Raw genomic sequence first — 18,055 nt, 5'->3', positions numbered from 1 at the left:
ACCCCCCGCCTCGCCCCTCATCTCAGCCGACGACTTCGCCACTTTCTTCAAGGACAAGATTGACAAAGTCAGACAAAGCTTCGATCTACAAGCTGATCGGCCCCCCACCCCCACCGCCCAAACCCCCTCACCCAAACGTAGTTTCTCCCCCATGACAGAAGACCTCCTCTCCTCTCTGCTAGCTCAATCACACCTCACCACCTGTGCCCTCGACCCCCTCCCCTCCCACCTCATCCCTAACCTCACCACTGTCCTCATCCCCGCCCTAACCCATCTTTTCAACCTATAACTTAAATCCGGCACTTTCCCATCATCCTTCAAGCATGCTACAATCACACCCATCCTCAAAAAACCCTCCCTTGACCCTGCAATAGTCTCCAACTACCGCCCGATATATCTCCCCCTTTTGCCTCAAAATTACTTGAACAGCACGTTCATGCCGAGCTGTCCTCCCACCTCTCCTCCTCCTCCCTCTTCGACCACCTTCAATTCGGTTTCCGACCCCACTACTCCACCGAAACAGCCCTAACTAAAGTCACCAACGACCTACTGACCGCCAAGAGCAAGCGACACTACTCCGTCCTCCTTCTTCTCGACCTCTCCGCCGCCTTCAACACAGTCGACCACCCCCTCCTACTCCACATCCTAGAATCCCTTGGCATCACTGACCTAGCCCTCTCATGGATCTCCTCCTACCTAACGGACCTGACTTTCAGCGTCACCCACTCCCACACCTCATCCTCGCCCCACCCCCTTTCTGTTGGAGTTCCCCAAGGCTCAGTCCTGGGACCACTACTCTTCTCCGCATACACCCTCGGCCTGGGGAAACTCATCGAATCCCACGGCCTCCAATACCACCTCTACGCTGACGACACCCAGCTCTACCTGTCTGGCCCCGACATTTCCGCCCTACTATCCAAAATTCCCCAATGCCTATCCGCCATCTCATCCTTCTTCTCCGCCCGATTCCTCAAACTCAACATGGACAAGACCGAGATAATAGTCTTCCCCCCCAACCGCTCTCCCCAGCTCCACAACTTATCCATCACAATCAACGACTGCACCCTCTTACCCGTCTCGCACGCCAAGTGCCTCGGGGTAATCCTTGACTCCTCCCTCTCCTTCAAGCCCCACATCGAAGCCCTCACCACCGCCTGCCAACTCCAACTGAGGAACATTGCCTGAATCCGCTCGTTCCTTGACCAGGACTCGGCAAAAACGCTTATCCACGCCCTCATCATCTCCCGTCTCGACTACTGCAACCCCCTGCCCAATGGCCTCCCCGCTTCCTCCCTCGCACGTCTCCGCACCATCCTCAATTCCGCTGCCCGACTCATCCACCTATCTCCCCGTTTCACCCCCGCCTCCCCCCTCTGCCCAGCCCTTCACTGGCTCCCCATTGCCCTGAGATCACAGTTCAAAACCCTAATCCTAACATACAAGGCCATACATAACCTGTCCCCTCCCTACATCTCCGACCTGTTTTCCAGACATGTCCCCCCGCGCGATCTTCGCTCCTCTCAAGAACTTCTCCTCTTCTCCCCTCTCATTTCCTCCTCCCACAACCGCCTACAAGACTTCTCTCTTGCATCCGCCATACTCTGGAACTCTCTCCCCCATCACATCCGACACTCCCCTACCCTGGGAACCTTCAAGAAAAACCTAAAGACCCACCTCTTCCTTCAGGCCTACAGCTCACACTGAGACCCATCCGCTACACCAGTGGTCCCCAACCTTTTTTGCACCAGGGACCGGCTTGAAGCAAGATCATTTTTCCATGGCCCAGCAAGGAGGGGGTGGGGTGGGCGGGGCTTTGGTCATATGGGGGCGGGGTAATGGAGGGATTTGGAGTTTAGTGCATACTTATCATATAGTGTAGACCAGGTCCCCACCAGGAGCTATGCCAGGAGCCCCACATAATGTGCTGTGCCAGGAGCCGCATCACTGAGGCCCCATCACGCCCTGCAGCAGGACAGGGCAGCTGTCCTGACAGCTGCTGTTCAGCTGCATTTACTTCATCCCAGGGGTGGACACAGACTGTAGTGGGCCCCTGTGCAAGAAATTTTTGGGGGCCCCCCCCGCCCTTCATAAGGCAACAAAGTTATGTAAACATAACCCCCCCATGTGCATCTCCCACCCCCCCATGTGCAGCTCACCCCCGTGCATCTCTCATCCCCTCCGTGCATCTCTCATCCCCCCCGTGCATCTCTCACCCCCCCGTGCATCTCTCATCCACCCCCCGTGCATCTCTCATCCCCCCGTGCATCTCTCACCCCCCGTGCATCTCTCATCCACCCCCCGTGCATCTCTCATCCCCCCCGTGCATCTCTCACCCCCCGTGCATCTCTCACCCCCCCGTGCATCTCTCATCTCTCCCCTCCCTCCCATGTGCATCTCTCATCTCTCCCCTCCCCCCATGTGCATCTCTCATCTCTCCCCTCCCCCCATGTGCATCTCTCATCTCTCCCCTCCCCCATGTGGATCTCTCATCTCTCCCCTCCCCCATGTGCATCTCTCATCTCTCCCCTCCCCCCCATGTGGATCTCTCATCTCTCCCCTCCCCCATGTGCATCTCTCATCTCTCCCCTCCCCCCCATGTGGATCTCTCATCTCTCCCCTCCCCCATGTGCATCTCTCATCTCTCCCCTCCCCCCATGTGCATCTCCCATTCCCCCCACTCCTAGTTAATTGTATTTAAAAAAAAATAAAACTTGTTATACTTACCCCCATGCGATCCCTGCAGAATCCTGGCGCTCGTCCAAATCGCTGAAACCAGGTTCTCCTGACTTCCGGCCATGTGACGGCGCCGTCACATGACCGGAAGTCAGGGGAATCATGAAGGTGCTGCCACAGCAGCGCAGCGCTAAGTTGTCCCGGACCCGGCGCTTAGCATGCGGCCGGGGGCCCCATGAGGAGAGAGACGCACAAGAGGGGGGCTCCGAGGGGGCTCCTACCAGCCGGGCCCCATACTGGAGTCAGGGCAGTCATGCCCTGATGGCGGCCCTGCTGGAGGCTGGAGGGGCCCCCTCTCCCCGCGGACCGGCTGAAAAACCCCAACGGCCCGGTCCTGGTCCGCGGACCGGCGGTTGGGGACCTCTGCGCTACACCACCTCACCCTCTCCTCTCCCCTTCCTCCTGTCTCCCCACCCACCCCCTATAGACTGTCAGCCCTCGTGGACAGGACCCCCTGCCCTACTGTACCAGTGCGCCTCGTTTGATGTTTCATGTTCGTGTCCGTCTGCCCCTGCACTTGTAAAGCGCCATGGAACCTAATGGCGCTATATAAATATTTAATAATAATAATAATAATAATAATAATCTCTTGGCAGGAAAAACACTGCAGAAAAAACATGCGTTTTACAGCAATTTTGATGCGTTTTGTACAGCAATGAATCCTTTTTGGAGCCAAATAAAGATATTTGAAAAACGAAACGTGGGACATCGCTTTAACCCTTGGATTACTGTCAGACCTGTATATTGGTTAATTTAAATGATTACAGAATGTGTCAGTTGTAGTTCAAATAAAGTGTTTTACTCTCAGTGTGTGGGTTTATTTAGGTCTTTACTTAGGTTTAGTAATGAGATGGCCTGATTGACACGTTTTCATCACTAAACAAAAGGGCTAGGGGTCAGCTAATCCCATACGGGTTAATCCCATTAGTATTCCCATTCATGTCATTTTGGGGGCAACTGAGAGCTGCTCTTTTTAGCCTAGGAAGTTGCCATTAGGCAACCATGTTCCCTGGCTATTAATAACAGCTCACAGTTGTTTGTTTAGCCGCTACGTCCCCCAAAACGCTGTGTTCTAATGCCCCACTTTTGTTGTCAATACATGCGGATCCACCGCATATAAGGACATTTCAATCAGTCAAAATCTGCAGCGGAGACCCAGAAATTGATTTTCTGCAGGTGAATTTGGGTATGCCCATGACCAGGAGCTGCTGTGGGTTAGGAGCTGTGTATTTATGCAGTGTGAAACCCGCAGTGTTCAGATATTACAGCATAGTGGATGGGATTCCTAGAAATCCTATTTCCACTATGTGTGCATCTGAGGCTGTGGATCATCCTCGGACACTGACATGCGGTGCGTTTTTCAGGACCGCAGCATGTCAAATTCTCCTGTGGAGTCGCTTGTCTCCGCAACATAAATTTGACCACTAGAATGTATTGTATTGTATTCAGTGAACACATGCGGACTTACCTGCGTTCAATAGAAGCAGTGTTTTGCCACGTCTGGATAGTGGGCGCATAGCCTTATATAAAAAAAAAAAATGGCGTGGGCTCCATTATTTTCATAATCAAAAAAAGACTTTGAAAAGACGTCCCAGATTATGAAAATATAAACTCTTTAGTGACAAAAAAGATTTTTAAGGAAACACATACGGATCACTCAGAGACATAAAGTTTAAAACAGTGGAAGAGCTAGGAACAAGGACAAAGTTACATTTATAGCCCCATAGAAAATAATCATGTATAAATATGATGAGGGCACTTACAAAATATGTCATGAAAAGATGGCTCACGTATCCCTTACATAATATAAGCCCCACAGTGGGAACATATTAAATATAATGCCCCATAGATATCAGTTATGTATAAGTACTATATGGGCACAGACATAAATGGATCATGAAAAGATGGCTCACGTGTCTATCATCTTAAGTAATCCCTACAGTAGGAGACTGTGCTCAGTATGGGTTTCACGGGTGTAGGACATATGCCTGGAATTGTGGGTGACTACAAGAAAACACTATAATCACATATGTAAATGCTCGCCAATAAGGTTATTCACCCATCCATTTATACGATATAGAAAGATCCCATACAGCAACTATAGTGGGGACACAGAGCCTTGCTCCTGCTCTGCCCTACACGCGTTTCGGCTTAGCTTGCCTTCGTCAGGGGGGAACAGGTGCTGGATTATCACTAATTTAATGAATTCCATCCATTCCTTCCCAACTGTGATTTTCCCTCCGAGCACTTCCCATGGATCTCACTAAGCACTGAGAGATGAGCTGAAAGCAGACATATTTTTCTATAGAGGAATGGCAGACATGGGTGTTGTCCACATAGAAAGCCTCTCCTAAATCCCATACACAAAAAAGCCGCCCTACAATCTGCCAGGACACATGCAGAAACATATGAAGCCTCCTGGGACTTTATACTCTGGAGTGATGAGACCAAGATAAATGTGTTTGGAACTGATGGCTTCAAAACTGTCTCAAAGGTGAGGAATACAATGAGAATGCATGGTGTCTACAGAGAAACCTGGTGGTGGCCGTGTCCTCATGTGGGGCTGCATGAGCGCTGCTGGTGTCGGGGAGCTACAGGTCATTGATGACATCATTTATTCACATATGTTCTGCTTTGTTACGCCCATTTGTGGCTCAAGCGGACTTCTGCATCCACCGGGCCGACCCTGGAGGGGCGCAACTAAGCAGCTACATTGGTGTTCACTGGAGCCTCTAGTGGTGAGGTCAGGCTTCTGCGGCAGGTAGCTGCCAAGTACAACTCCAGGGTGGTGTCCGGCAGTAGCTGCTGATCCAAGGGGTCAGCTTAGCTGACACTGATTACGGCTCCATTCAGACTCAGTAAATACAGTCCAGGATCACTGACACGGAGACTTAGGGGAATGTTCAGACACTGGATGCACTGTGACCAGGGGACTTCAGGAACAGGAATGGCCACACTAAGACCAGTGGACAATGTTCAGGGCTCTGGCCGAACCAGGACCATTTGACAAGGGTTCAGGCACTGACTGCTCCGGGACCAAGGGTACAGGCACTGGCCGCTCTGGAACCAGGGGATGAGGGTTCAGGCGCTGGCCGCTACGGGACGAGGGTACAGACACTGGCCTCTACAGGTCCAGGGGATGAGTGTACCGGCACTGGTCTCTCCAGAACCAGGGGACAAGGGTACAGGCAATGATCTCTCCAGGACCAAGGGACGATGGTACAGGTACCGGCCACTCCAGAACCAGGGGATAAGGGTTCAGACACTGGCCATTCCAGGACCAGGGGACGAGGTTTTCGGCACGGGCTACTCTAGGACCAGGGATTCAGGTACAGGACTCTGGCCACAGGGGGACCAAGGGTTTACAGACTCAGGACCCTGGCCATACCAAGACCAGGGGACCTCACAAGTCACAAGCAGTACACCTTAGTAAGGGGAGAGTGAGTCTTTTATACAAGATGCCTCCCAGCTATTGGTTGGGAGCCATCTTGCAGGTGTACTAGTTATGCTAAATGCCTCTCAGCAACCAGCTGAGGCATTTAGCATAAGGAGCACGCTGCCCCTTTAAGAACAGGGAAACACGCGTGTACTAGACGCCGCCGGTAGCTGCAAAGCAGTCACAGGAACAGAGGACAAGGAGAGCGCCAGGAACCACGCCCACGGCCGGAGCGGTGAGAAAGCGTCTTTACAAGGAGGGAGAAGGAGACACCATGCGAGGGCGCCGGCATCAGCGTTATACTCTATAGTGGAAGAAAAGATGCTGCCATCACTCCGTGCCATTGGTAGACCTGCACTTCTCCAACATGACAATGATCCAAAACACACATCTAAGGCCACTGTTACATTTCTGAAGAACAGGGTGACAGTGATTCAGTGGCCAAGTGTCTCCTGATCTGAACCCAACCAAACACCTATGGGGAATTCTGAAGAGACAAGTTGTCATCACTCCATCCAGCATCCAGGCTGGTGCCGTCCTTAAAAAATCATTGAGACCATACAAAATTCTAGATGTAGTAGCTTTTGATGTGGGGTGTACTCATTTTTGCACCAACTAATTTGAGTTAAACTGAAGATTTTGTAATGAGAGTTATATTATTACCCTTACTTTCATGTTTTGATTACAAAAAAAATGTTCAATGAAATTCAGTGTTGGCAAAATTTTAGAAATGTATTCAGTGAGATATTAAATACAATCTTACTTATCAAAGGGGGTGTACTTATTTATGCTGAGTAATGTTTATTAAATTTATTAAACACAGTGAACATAACTACAGTTTCTTTCCTGTATGACTTTTCTCATGTTTTACAAGATATGATTTTTGTATAAAAGATTTCCCACATTCTGAACATGAATACGGCTTCTCTCCTGTGTGACTTCTCTCGTGGCTCACAAGACTTGATTTATATGTAAAGCATTTCTCACATAGTGAACATGAATACGGCTTCTCTCCAGTATGAATTCTCTGATGTCTAATAAGACTTCCTTTAACTGCGAAGGACTTCTCACATAGTGAACATGAATACGACTTCTCTCCTGTGTGGATTTTCTGATGTGTAACAAGCTGTGATTTATTTGTAAAGCACCTTCCACATTCTGAGCATGAAAATGGCTTCTCTCCTGTATGAATTCTCTTATGTGCTGCAAGATTTGATTTACCTGTAAAGCATTTCCCACATTCTGAACATGAATACGGCTTCTCTCCTGTATGAATTCTCTGATGTATAATAAGACTTTCTTTAACTATGAAGGACTTCTCACATAGTGAACATGAATATGACTTCTCCCCTGTGTGAGTTCTCTGATGTGTAACAAGCTGTGATTTATTTGTAAAGCACCTTCCACATTCTGAACATGAAAAAGGTTTTTCTCCTGTGTGAATTCTTTGATGTTTAACAAGCTGTGATTTACTTCCAAAACATTTCCCACATTCTGAACATGCAAATGGCTTCTCTCCTGTATGAATTCTCTGATGGTTAACAAGTTCTGATTTATATATAAAGCATTTCCCACATTCTGAACAGGAGTATGGCTTCTCTCCTTTGTGCTTTCTTTGTGTCTGAGCTGAGCTTTTAGTAAGTTGCTTGTCACACTGAAATCTTATATCCACTGTGTCACCTGGAATAGTGGTAACAATGTGAGATTGATCAGGAGATGATTCCTCATGATTAGGAGGATTATAAGAAGGTGAAGTGCTGTGAAGTCCAGGAGGTGCAGGAAGGGTGATGAGGTTTCCTCCATTAGAGTGCTTCCTGATATCTTCTTTTTTACAATTTAGTGATGAACCGTTATTCTCACAAGGATTTCCTATAAGGAGGAAAGACAGATTAGATGTGATTTTTTCTTCAACACAAAAGAGATTTCTCAATGTATTTTATGGATCTCACAATGAAGACCCTCGTCAGTGAAAGTACCGGTAATAAGGAAGACAACTACATGCCATAACATTAACACAATGACGGGTAAAGTGAATAACACTTATAATCTGGTGACATTGGCACAAGTCAGGGGTGGCAGAGACTAGACAGCAAATAGACAGTTCTTAAAGGGAACCTGTCATCAGGATTTACCCCCTTAATGTACCACCTGTGACATTTCACTGTCTCAAGCTTCCCATCATGTCGTCAGTGTAGAAAAGTTTCCACGCAATTAAAAATTACTTTTTAATATTTCAGTATCATATATAAATGAGATTGACTAATCACAAAGGCGGCCGCACATCCAGGAGCAGTGGAGCTCCGGCCTCAGTAATGATGTCACAGAAGATGTGGTATCCAGCTCCAAGGAAAAAGATGCTTTTAATTAGTCCATGTTAAAAATTACACCCATGAGGAAAGGGTATGGGGGGTAGGTGGACAGTGCTACGCGTTTTTAACGATCTGGCGTTCTTTGTCACAGCTTCTGGAACAGTGTGTCGGTGCATCTTAAATTCCATTAATAATTACAAACCAGTGCTGATTTAATCAGATGGTTAGCCATGTCCACAGACCTCATCACTGAAAAGAAATCAGCATGGATTCCGGAACAGTGTGTCAGCGCATCCTGAATGATCTAAAAAAATTGCAGACTGGTGAAATAATTAGTTCACATTTTTTATTTATTTTGCTCACTTATATAGCACCACTAATTCGACAGCGCTTTCCAGACCTTATGGGCACTGTCCCCATTGGGGCTCACAATCTAAATTCCCTATAAGTGTGTCTTTGGAGTGTGGGAGGAAACCAGAGAACCCGGAGGAAACCCACACAAACACGGGGAGAACATACAAACTCCTTGCAGATGTTGTCCTTGGTGGGATTTGAACCCAGGACCCCAGTGCTGTAAGGCTGCAGTGCTAACCACTGAGCCACCATACAGTGCTAACCACTGAGCCACCGTGCAGTGCTAACCACTGAGCCACCGTGCAGTGCTAACCACTGAGCCACCGTGCAATGCTATCCACTGAGCCACCGTGCAGTGCTAACCACTGAGCCACCATACAGTGCTAACCACTGAGCCACCGTGCAGTGCTAACCACTGAGCCACCGTGCAATGCTATCCACTGAGCCACCGTGCAGTGCTAACCACTGAGCCACCATACAGTGCTAACCACTGAGCCACCATACAGTGCTAACCACTGAGCCACCGTGCTTGCCATTATCAAAATATGAACCGACATCGCTGCCAGAAGAAAACATAATTATGCAGCGGCACATAGAGAATAAGTGCAAATACAAAAAGTGAAAAACAAATATACAATGAAAAATGGGAATTAGTATAAAAAAACATCCAAAAACCCCATCTAAGAAGAAACATAAAGAGGAGAGATGTATACCTCTCTGGATTATTGAGTAGTGAAGCATTACCTCTCTGGATTATTGAGCAGTGAAGGATTACCTCTCTGGATTATTGAGTAGTGAAGCATTACCTCTCTGGATTATTGAGTAGTGAAGCATTACCTCTCTGGATTATTGAGTAGTGAAGCATTACCTCTCTGGATTATTGAGCAGTGAAGGATTACCTCTCTGGATTATTGAGTAGTGAAGCATTACCTCTCTGGATTATTGAGTAGTGAAGCATTACCTCTCTGGATTATTTAGTAGTGAAGCATTACCTCTCTGGATTATTGAGTAGTGAAGCATTACCTCACTGGATTATTGAGCAGTGAAGCATTACCTCTCTGGATTATTGAGTAGTGAAGCATTACCTCTCTGGATTATTGAGCAGTGAAGCATTACCTCTCTGGATTATTGAGTAGTGAAGCATTACCTCTCTGGATTATTGAGCAGTGAAGCATTACCTCTCTGGATTATTGAGCAGTGAAGCATTACCTCTCTGGATTATTGAGTAGTGAAGCATTACCTCTCTGGATTATTGAGTAGTAAAGCATTTCCTCTCTGGATTATTGAGCAGTGAAGCATTACCTCTCTGGATTATTGAGTAGTGAAGCATTACCTCTCTGGATTATTGAGTAGTGAAGCATTACCTCTCTGGATTATTGAGTAGTGAAGCATTACCTCTCTGGGTTATTGAGTAGTGAAGCATTACCTCTCTGGATTATTGAGTAGTGAAGCATTACCTCTCTGGATTATTGAGCAGTGAAGCATTACCTCTCTGGATTATTGAGTAGTGAAGCATTACCTCTCTGGATTATTGAGTAGTGAAGCATTACCTCTCTGGATTATTGAGTAGTGAAGCATTACCTCTCTGGATTATTGAGTAGTGAAGCATTACCTCTCTGGATTATTGAGTAGTGAAGCATTACCTCTCTGGATTATTGAGCAGTGAAGCATTACCTCTCTGGATTATTGAGTAGTGAAGCATTACCTCTCTGGATTATTGAGTAGTGAAGCATTACCTCTCTGGATTATTGAGCAGTGAAGCATTACCTCTCTGGATTATTGAGCAGTGAAGCATTACCTCTCTGGATTATTGAGTAGTGAAGCATTACCTCTCTGGATTATTGAGTAGTGAAGCATTACCTCTCTGGATTATTGAGCAGTGAAGCATTACCTCTCTGGATTATTGAGCAGTGAAGCATTACCTCTCTGCGCAGGTTCAGACCGGGGAACACACGAGCCCAAACTGTAACTCCAGAAGGCTTCTGTGGTGCACAGTCGTCTCATACGATCGCCGCCCCGGGTAGATTTAATAATTCCTTCTATACCCATAACACGTAAAGATGAAATCTGTCTATTATGTGGAGACATTAAATGTTTAGATGCCAGTCTGCAGTTTGTTGAGAGCATTCAGGCTGCGCTGACACACTGTTCCGGAATCCATGCGGGTTTCTTCTCAGTGATGACGTCTGTGGACGCGCCTAACCGTCTGATACATCAGCACCGGTTTGTCATTATCAATGGAATATAAGATGCACCGACATCGGCTCCGCAAAACCAGCAGAATTAGATGAAGAGACATCTGAAGATAGTAACAATACTCCGTCCAATTACATATAACCGGTGGAAGTGATAATAACATTTATATTAGTTTTCAAATGTTTCATTTGAGGCATCGAATAAACGTAACTCAAAGCAAGCGAAAGCCCCTCAGGTCTCTAGATGTCAGACCAGAGCCATCAATCCATAGACCCCAGATCTTGTCACATTTACAGACAGCATCTCCTTTTAGGTATATGCCTTTAGTATAAGTTTACTAGCCCGTTACCTTTATCATTCTGATATCATGGGCTCCTGATCTGCTATCAATTTTCTTGCCATATATAACATACGTGCCGCCGCAATTTTGCCGAACTCATCAATAGTCAGATCTTCAACATATCCCAGTATACATACTAATGGTGAAAGCTCTACGTCAATTGAATAAACCCTGTTAATCATTGCTACAACACTCTTCCAGAAGGACACCAGGTTAGGACCGTTCCACATCATATGAAGCAGGTCTGCTATGGTAGTTTTGCATCTAGGACAGTGGGGACTTGAACGAAATCCGATGTTTAATAAGAATTGAGGCGTCCAGTATACCCGGTGTATCACATATATATGGGACAGTCTATGGGATTCACTTAAAGACAACTGTGGAACTCTTTCCAGTAGATCTGACCAATGATTTTCCTCTATGGTCCCATTACACTCTCCCATTTCTCTTTTCATCGCGTTTGCTGGTTTGTCAATATAATGTTATAAAGTAATGAGATCAGTCCACGAGAACTGTGTAGATTAGCTATTCTCTGTATTATTGAGTTTTGGGGTACCCCTCCTTCCAGAACAATGCCTTCCCCCCGATATGCGTGCCTAAATTGTAAGTATCTATAGAATTCAGAGGGAGGTAACTCATATTCGTTTTGTAGCTGTGAGAATTCCTTAATCACATCACCTATCAGCACTTGATTAAGTCTGTTTAAACCTTGGAGCTCCAAGAGTTAAATCCCACCAGTTGCTGTAGATTTGGAAGCCATGGAGTGTTCCATAATGAAGAAAATTGTGAAACACCTTCTGTTCCTTGTAATTCTTTCACCGTCCCCCAAAGTTTGTGACATAACAGCATAGTCGGTATTTTGCCTCCAAGTGTCTCAAACTTATGCGTCTCCAATACCTCATAGAGTTTATCTGATTGGAAATAATGCTGTAGCAACATACGCTGAACCCCCTCCCCCAGGGTCGTCCCATCTCCACATACGCTGAGCTCCCCCTCCCCCAGGGTCGTCCCATCCCCACATATGCTGAGCCCCCCCTCCCCCAGGGTCGTCCCATCCCCACATATGCTGAGCCCCCCCTCCCCCAGGGTCGTCCCATCTCCACATACGCTGAGCCCCCCCCCCCCCCCCGGGTTGTCCCATCTCCACATACGCTGAGCTCCCCCTCCCCCAGGGTCGACCCATCCCCACATACGCTGAGCCCCCCCTCCCCCAGGGTCGTCCTACCCCCACATACGCTGAGCCCCCCCTCCCCCAGGGTCGTCCCATCCCCACATACGCTGAGCCCCCCCCTCCCTCAGGGTCGTCCCATCCCCACATACGCTGAGGCCCCCCCTCCCCCAGGGTCGTTCTACCCCCACATACGCTGAGCCTCCCCTCCCCCAGGGTCGTCCCATCCCCACATACGCTGAGCCCCCCCTTCCCCAGGGTCGTCCCATCTCCACATACGCTGAGCTCCCCCTCCCCCAGGGTCGTCCCATCTCCACATACGCTGAGCCCCCCCTCCCCCAGGGTCGTCCCATCCCCACATACGCTGAGATCCCCCTCCCCCAGGGTCGTCCCATCTCCACATACGCTGAGCCCCCCCCTCCCCCAGGGTCGTCCCATCTCCACATACGCTGAGCTCCACCTCCCCCAGGGTCGTCCCATCTCCCCATATGCTGAGCTCCCCCTCCCCCAGGGTCGTCCTATCCCCGGATAGGTTGAAGCCGAGATGCCACATAATATACCCATGGGTTAGGAACTGCAAGCCGTCCCATTGTTTTGTTTCTTTGCAAGGTTTTCAGTTTAATTCTCGGAGTCTGTTTGCCCCATATTAATTCTCTAAACTCCTGACTGACTTTAAAGAAAAGCCTCTGACTTATCCATATTGGGGAGTTGTGTAGAACATACAGCAGTTGTGGCATCCGGGTCATTGTGACCAGGTTAGCACGGCCCACCACCGACAACGGTAACTTAGACCAGGCGCCTAGTTTACCTCTAAATTTAATCAAGACTGGGTCAAGGTTCAACTTCTCATAATCATTTATTTTTGCCGATATATTGATGCCTAAATATTTAAACTCCGACACCAATTGTGAACCCGAGTTAATGTAGTGGGAAGCATTCTCATCTGTATTATCAAATGGAAGTATGACTGATTTGCTCCAGTTTATCTTCAGACCGGAGTATTTTCCAAATGTTTCTATCGTTTCCATTGCTATAGGAAGGGACTCAGAAGTTTTAGCCAGAAATAATAAAGTGTCATCAGCGTATAACACGACCTTCTCTTCACTGATCCCTCTACGAAACCCAACTATTCCTGGATGTTCCCTGATAACCGATGCCAGGGGTTCAATGACCAGTTCAAAGAGCAGGGGGGACAATGGGCACCCCTGCCTCGTACCTCTACTCAGTCCAAAAGCCGGGGAGAGGTGTCCATTTACCCGTATTCTAGCCACCGGCTTACCAAACAGCAATTTAACCCATGAAATAAAACTATGTCCTATACCAAACTTTTCCAACACCGCCCATAAATATTCCCACTCAACAGAATCGAACGCCTTAGCGGCGTCCAGAGAACATACAGCCCTGTCCCCATCACCATCCACCGGCAACTGAAGATTAAGAAATAATCTCCGGATATTAACAGCTGTGGATCTAGCCGGCATGAAGCCTGACTGGTTGGTATGAATTACTGTAGAAATTATTGTATTCAATCTAGACGCCAGAACCTTCTAAATGATTTTAACGTCAGTTGACAATAAAGATATGGGTCTGTATGAGTCAGGGATTAAAGGGTCTTTACCTGGCTTAGGTATGACTACTATCACCGCATCTTGCATTGAATGGGGTAGGGTTTTACCCCCTCACCGTCTCTTCAAAGGTAGCCAGTAAGTGGGGAAGTAGAATTATTATATTTTCTTATATATTTCTATGGGAAGCCGGTCTAGTCCTGGCGATTTGTTATTAGCCATAGAGGCTCCTGCCATTTGTACCTCCTCCAGCTGTAGTGGTCTGTTTAATAATTCTTGATCTTTACCGCTGAATGTCGGTCGTTTGATTTCCCTCAAGTAAGATAAGATTTGTTCTCTATTAAATTGCAGTTTGGGTGTATATAGATCTTTATAAAATTCTAGCAGAGTGTTTGAGATCTGGTCAGTCTGGTTTACTACCGCTCCTTCCCAGTCCTTCAGCACCAATAAAAGACCTCCCCGTCTGGGCTCTTGCCATCACGGCCAATAAGTCTCCTGCCTTCTCACCCTCCTCGAACAAGTGTGTCTGGGTAAAACATGCGTTTGTTTTTAGCTTTTTTCCTAATATGTGTGGTATATGCTTCTTGTGCCTCTCCCCACTCCATCAGGTCCTCTTTTACACGGTTACTACAAATTTCTCTTCTGTAGATCTAACTCTATCCCGTAAAAACTCCCCAAACTGTTTTGTCTTAGTTTTGGATCTGTTAATGGCCTGTATTAAGACTCCTCGTAAGCCGCTTTCATGGCATCCCATAATGTGTTTGCGACACTCGTTTGTCATTTTCCGTAAAATAATGTTTTAGGGTCGATGTGATCCGTGTAATATCTATAATTTGAAGCCAGAAGGGATTCATGGCCGATATAGTCAGAGAATCCAGCGGCCTGGGTAACAAACAGAGAGTAGTCAGCGAGGGTGAATGACCTGATAGCGTCTGGGCAGATAGTCCACTGTTCTTACCAAGGGGGAAATATGTTCTGTGCTCAATACCAGATCTATACGCCATAATGTTTTATGTGTCTTAGAATAGCAAGAAAACTGTCTAGTGTTAGGATACGTGAGACGCCATTTGTCCACTAATGATAGTTCTGATAGTATTTCTCCAAACTTAGTTATGGGGCAGTTTTTGTAGCAGTATCTGATTTATATCTATCCCAATATGGATGAACAACATTATTGAAATCTCCCATACAAAGGACTGGAACTCCCGGTCTCTTATTCATTAGTGAAGCAATATTTTTCAGACTAATGTTGTTATATGGAGGAGGAACATAGACGACCACAAGTAGAATTTCTTTTGTAAATATTTTTACAGTGGATCCCCCCAAATCTGCCTTCTCCATCTATCTTGGAATCAATTAATTCAAAAGGGATAGTCCTATGTACTAGGATGCTGACCCCCCTAGAGTATGTGGAGAAGGCAGAGTGGAAGCTGTGGCCAATCCATGAGTATTTCATGCCCACAACACTGTTTTTCTCAAAGGGCGTTTGCTGCAGACACCACTGCAGGCAGATGATCCCGGATATAGTCCATGACCACCGCTCTGTTTAAGGAGTCCCCCAGACCCCTGACCCAGGCAGCCTTAAGGATGGCACCACTGCAGGCAGGTGACCCCAGGTATACTCCATGACCGCCGCTCTCTTTAAGGAGTCCCCCAGACCTCTGACCCGGGCAGCCTTAAGGATGGCACCACTGCAGGCAGGTGACCCCAGGTATACTCCATGACCGCCGCTCTCTTTAAGGAGTCCCCCAGACCTCTGACCCGGGCAGCCTTAAGGATGGCACCACTGCAGGCAGGTGACCCCAGGTATACTCCATGACCGGCGCTCTCTTTAAGGAGTCCCCCAGACCTCTGACCCGGGCAGCCTTAAGGATGGCACCACTGCAGGCAGGTGATCCCGGATATGCTCCATGACCGCCGCTCTCTTTAAGGAGTCCCCCAGACCTCTGACCCGAGCAGCCTTAAGGATGGCACCACTGCAGGCAGGTGATCCCGGATATACTCCATGACCGCCGCTCTCTTTAAGGAGTCCCCCAGACCTCTGACCCGGGCAGCCTTAAGGATGGCACCACTGCAGGCAGGTGACCCCAGTTATACTCCATGACCGCCGCTCTCTTTAACCCCTTAAGCCCCGAGGGTGGTTTGCACGTTAATGACCAGGCCAATTTTTACAATTCTGACCACTGTCACTTTATGAGGTAATTACTCTGGAACGCTTCAACGGATCCCCCTGATTCTGAGATTGTTGTTTTTTCGTGACATATTGTACTTCATGATTGTGGTAAAATTTCTTCGATATCACTTGCATTTATTTGTGAAAAAAACGGAAATTTGGCGAAAATTTTGAAAATTTTGCAATTTTCAAAATTTGAATTTTTATGCCCTTAAATCAGAGAGATATGTCACACAAAAGAGTTAATAAATAACATTTCCCACATGTCTACTTTACATCAGCACAATTTTGGAACCAAAATTTTTTTTTGTTAGGGAGCTATAAGGGTTAAAAGTTGACCAGCGATTTCTCATCTTTCCAACAAAATTTACAAAACCATTTTTTTAGGGACCACATCACATTTGAAGTCACTTTGAGAGGTCTTTATGACAGAAAATACCCAAAAGTGACACCATTCTAAAAACTGCACCCCTCAAGGTGCTCAAAACCACATTCAAGAATTTTATTAACCCTTCAGGTGCTTCACAGGAATTTTTTGAATGTGGAAGAAAAAAATGAACATTTAACTTTTTTCACAAAAATGTTACTTTAGACCCAATTTTTTTTATTTTCACAGAGGTAACAAGAAAAAATGGACCCCAAAATTTGTTGTGCAATTTCCCCTGGGCACGCAGATACCCAATATGTGGGGAAAAAACACTGTTTGGGCGCACGGCAGGGCTCGGAAGGGAAGAAGCGCCATTTGACTTTTTGATTGTAAAATTTGCTTGAATAATCAGCGGACGCCATGTTGTGTTTGGAGAGCCCCTGTGTGCCCAAACATTGGAGCTCCCCCACAAGTGACCCCATTTTGGAAACTAGACCCCCCAAGGCACCTATCTAGATGCATAGTGAGCACTTGGAACCCCCAGGTGTTTCACAAATTGATTCATAAATATGAAAAAGTTTGGGGTTCCAAGTGCTCACTATGCATCTAGATAGGTGCCTTGGGGGTCTAGTTTCCAAAATGGGGTCACTTGTGTGGGAGCTCCAATGTTTGTGCACGCAGTAGCTCTCCAAACGCAACATGGCGTCCGCTAACAATTTGAGCCGATTTTCCATTCAATTTGTTAGCGGACACCATGTCGCGTTTGGAGAGCCCGTGATGTGCCTAAACAGTGGAGCTCCCCCACAAGTGACCCCATTTTGGAAACTATACCCCTCAAGGATTTTATTAAGGTGTATAGTGAACATTTTGAACCCAGAGGTACGACACAGAATTTGTTTACATTAGGTCATCATATTGAATAAGCTGTCATTAGTCTTGCTCGCTACTTGAGTTTGCATCGGGTACTCAGGTATGCACCATGTACAGCGTGTGCTCGAGTGACATGCTCGAGTCCCTGCTCCGCATGTTTCACGGTTATTAGACACCCAAAAAAAAACATGCGGGGATCGCTCATGCATGGCAGGCAATCCCCGTAAAGTTTTTTTGGCCGCGAAGCATATGGGACAGAGACTCGAGCATGTCACTCAAATAGCCACGATACTCAATGCATACCAGAGCACCCGATGCAAACTCAAGTAGCGAGCACTTGCGCTCAACACTAGTCGCCATATCGTCATCTTTTTTCTTACTTTTGAAAAAAATCCCAACCCCATCAGAACGCTAACCCCAACCCTAACCCCAACCCCAGCCCTAACCGTAGCACAACCCTAACCGTAGCACAACCCTAACCGTAGCACAACCCTAACCCCAAACCCAGCCCTAACCCTAGCCCAAGAGTTTATTTTTGACGCCG

At 47.1% G+C, this 18,055-nt stretch overlaps 2 protein-coding genes across 2 annotated transcripts in view; both read right to left on the bottom strand.

Annotated features, from left to right (window-relative positions):
• LOC141151139 (uncharacterized) overlaps positions 1 to 18,055 on the bottom strand; it is a 108,154-nt gene that overhangs the window by 64,882 nt on the left and 25,217 nt on the right. The window lies entirely within an intron of this gene.
• Positions 6,913 to 18,055, bottom strand: part of LOC141165211 (uncharacterized) — a 32,191-nt gene continuing 21,048 nt past the window's right edge. The window contains exon 5 of the mRNA XM_073650843.1: positions 6,913 to 8,038. Within this exon, the coding sequence (XP_073506944.1) occupies positions 7,002 to 8,038 (1,037 nt within the window). The 3' untranslated portion in view covers positions 6,913 to 7,001. The remainder of the gene's footprint in view (positions 8,039 to 18,055) is intronic.

This window comes from Phyllobates terribilis, unplaced genomic scaffold (assembly GCF_046119375.1).
Source record: "Phyllobates terribilis strain yellow unplaced genomic scaffold, ASM4611937v1 Scaffold_1__5_contigs__length_1240528914, whole genome shotgun sequence".
In the NCBI taxonomy this organism is placed as follows: domain Eukaryota; kingdom Metazoa; phylum Chordata; class Amphibia; order Anura; family Dendrobatidae; genus Phyllobates; species Phyllobates terribilis.
The sequence above is the reverse complement of the archived record's forward strand: the minus strand, read 5'-3'. Positions and strand labels throughout refer to the sequence as shown.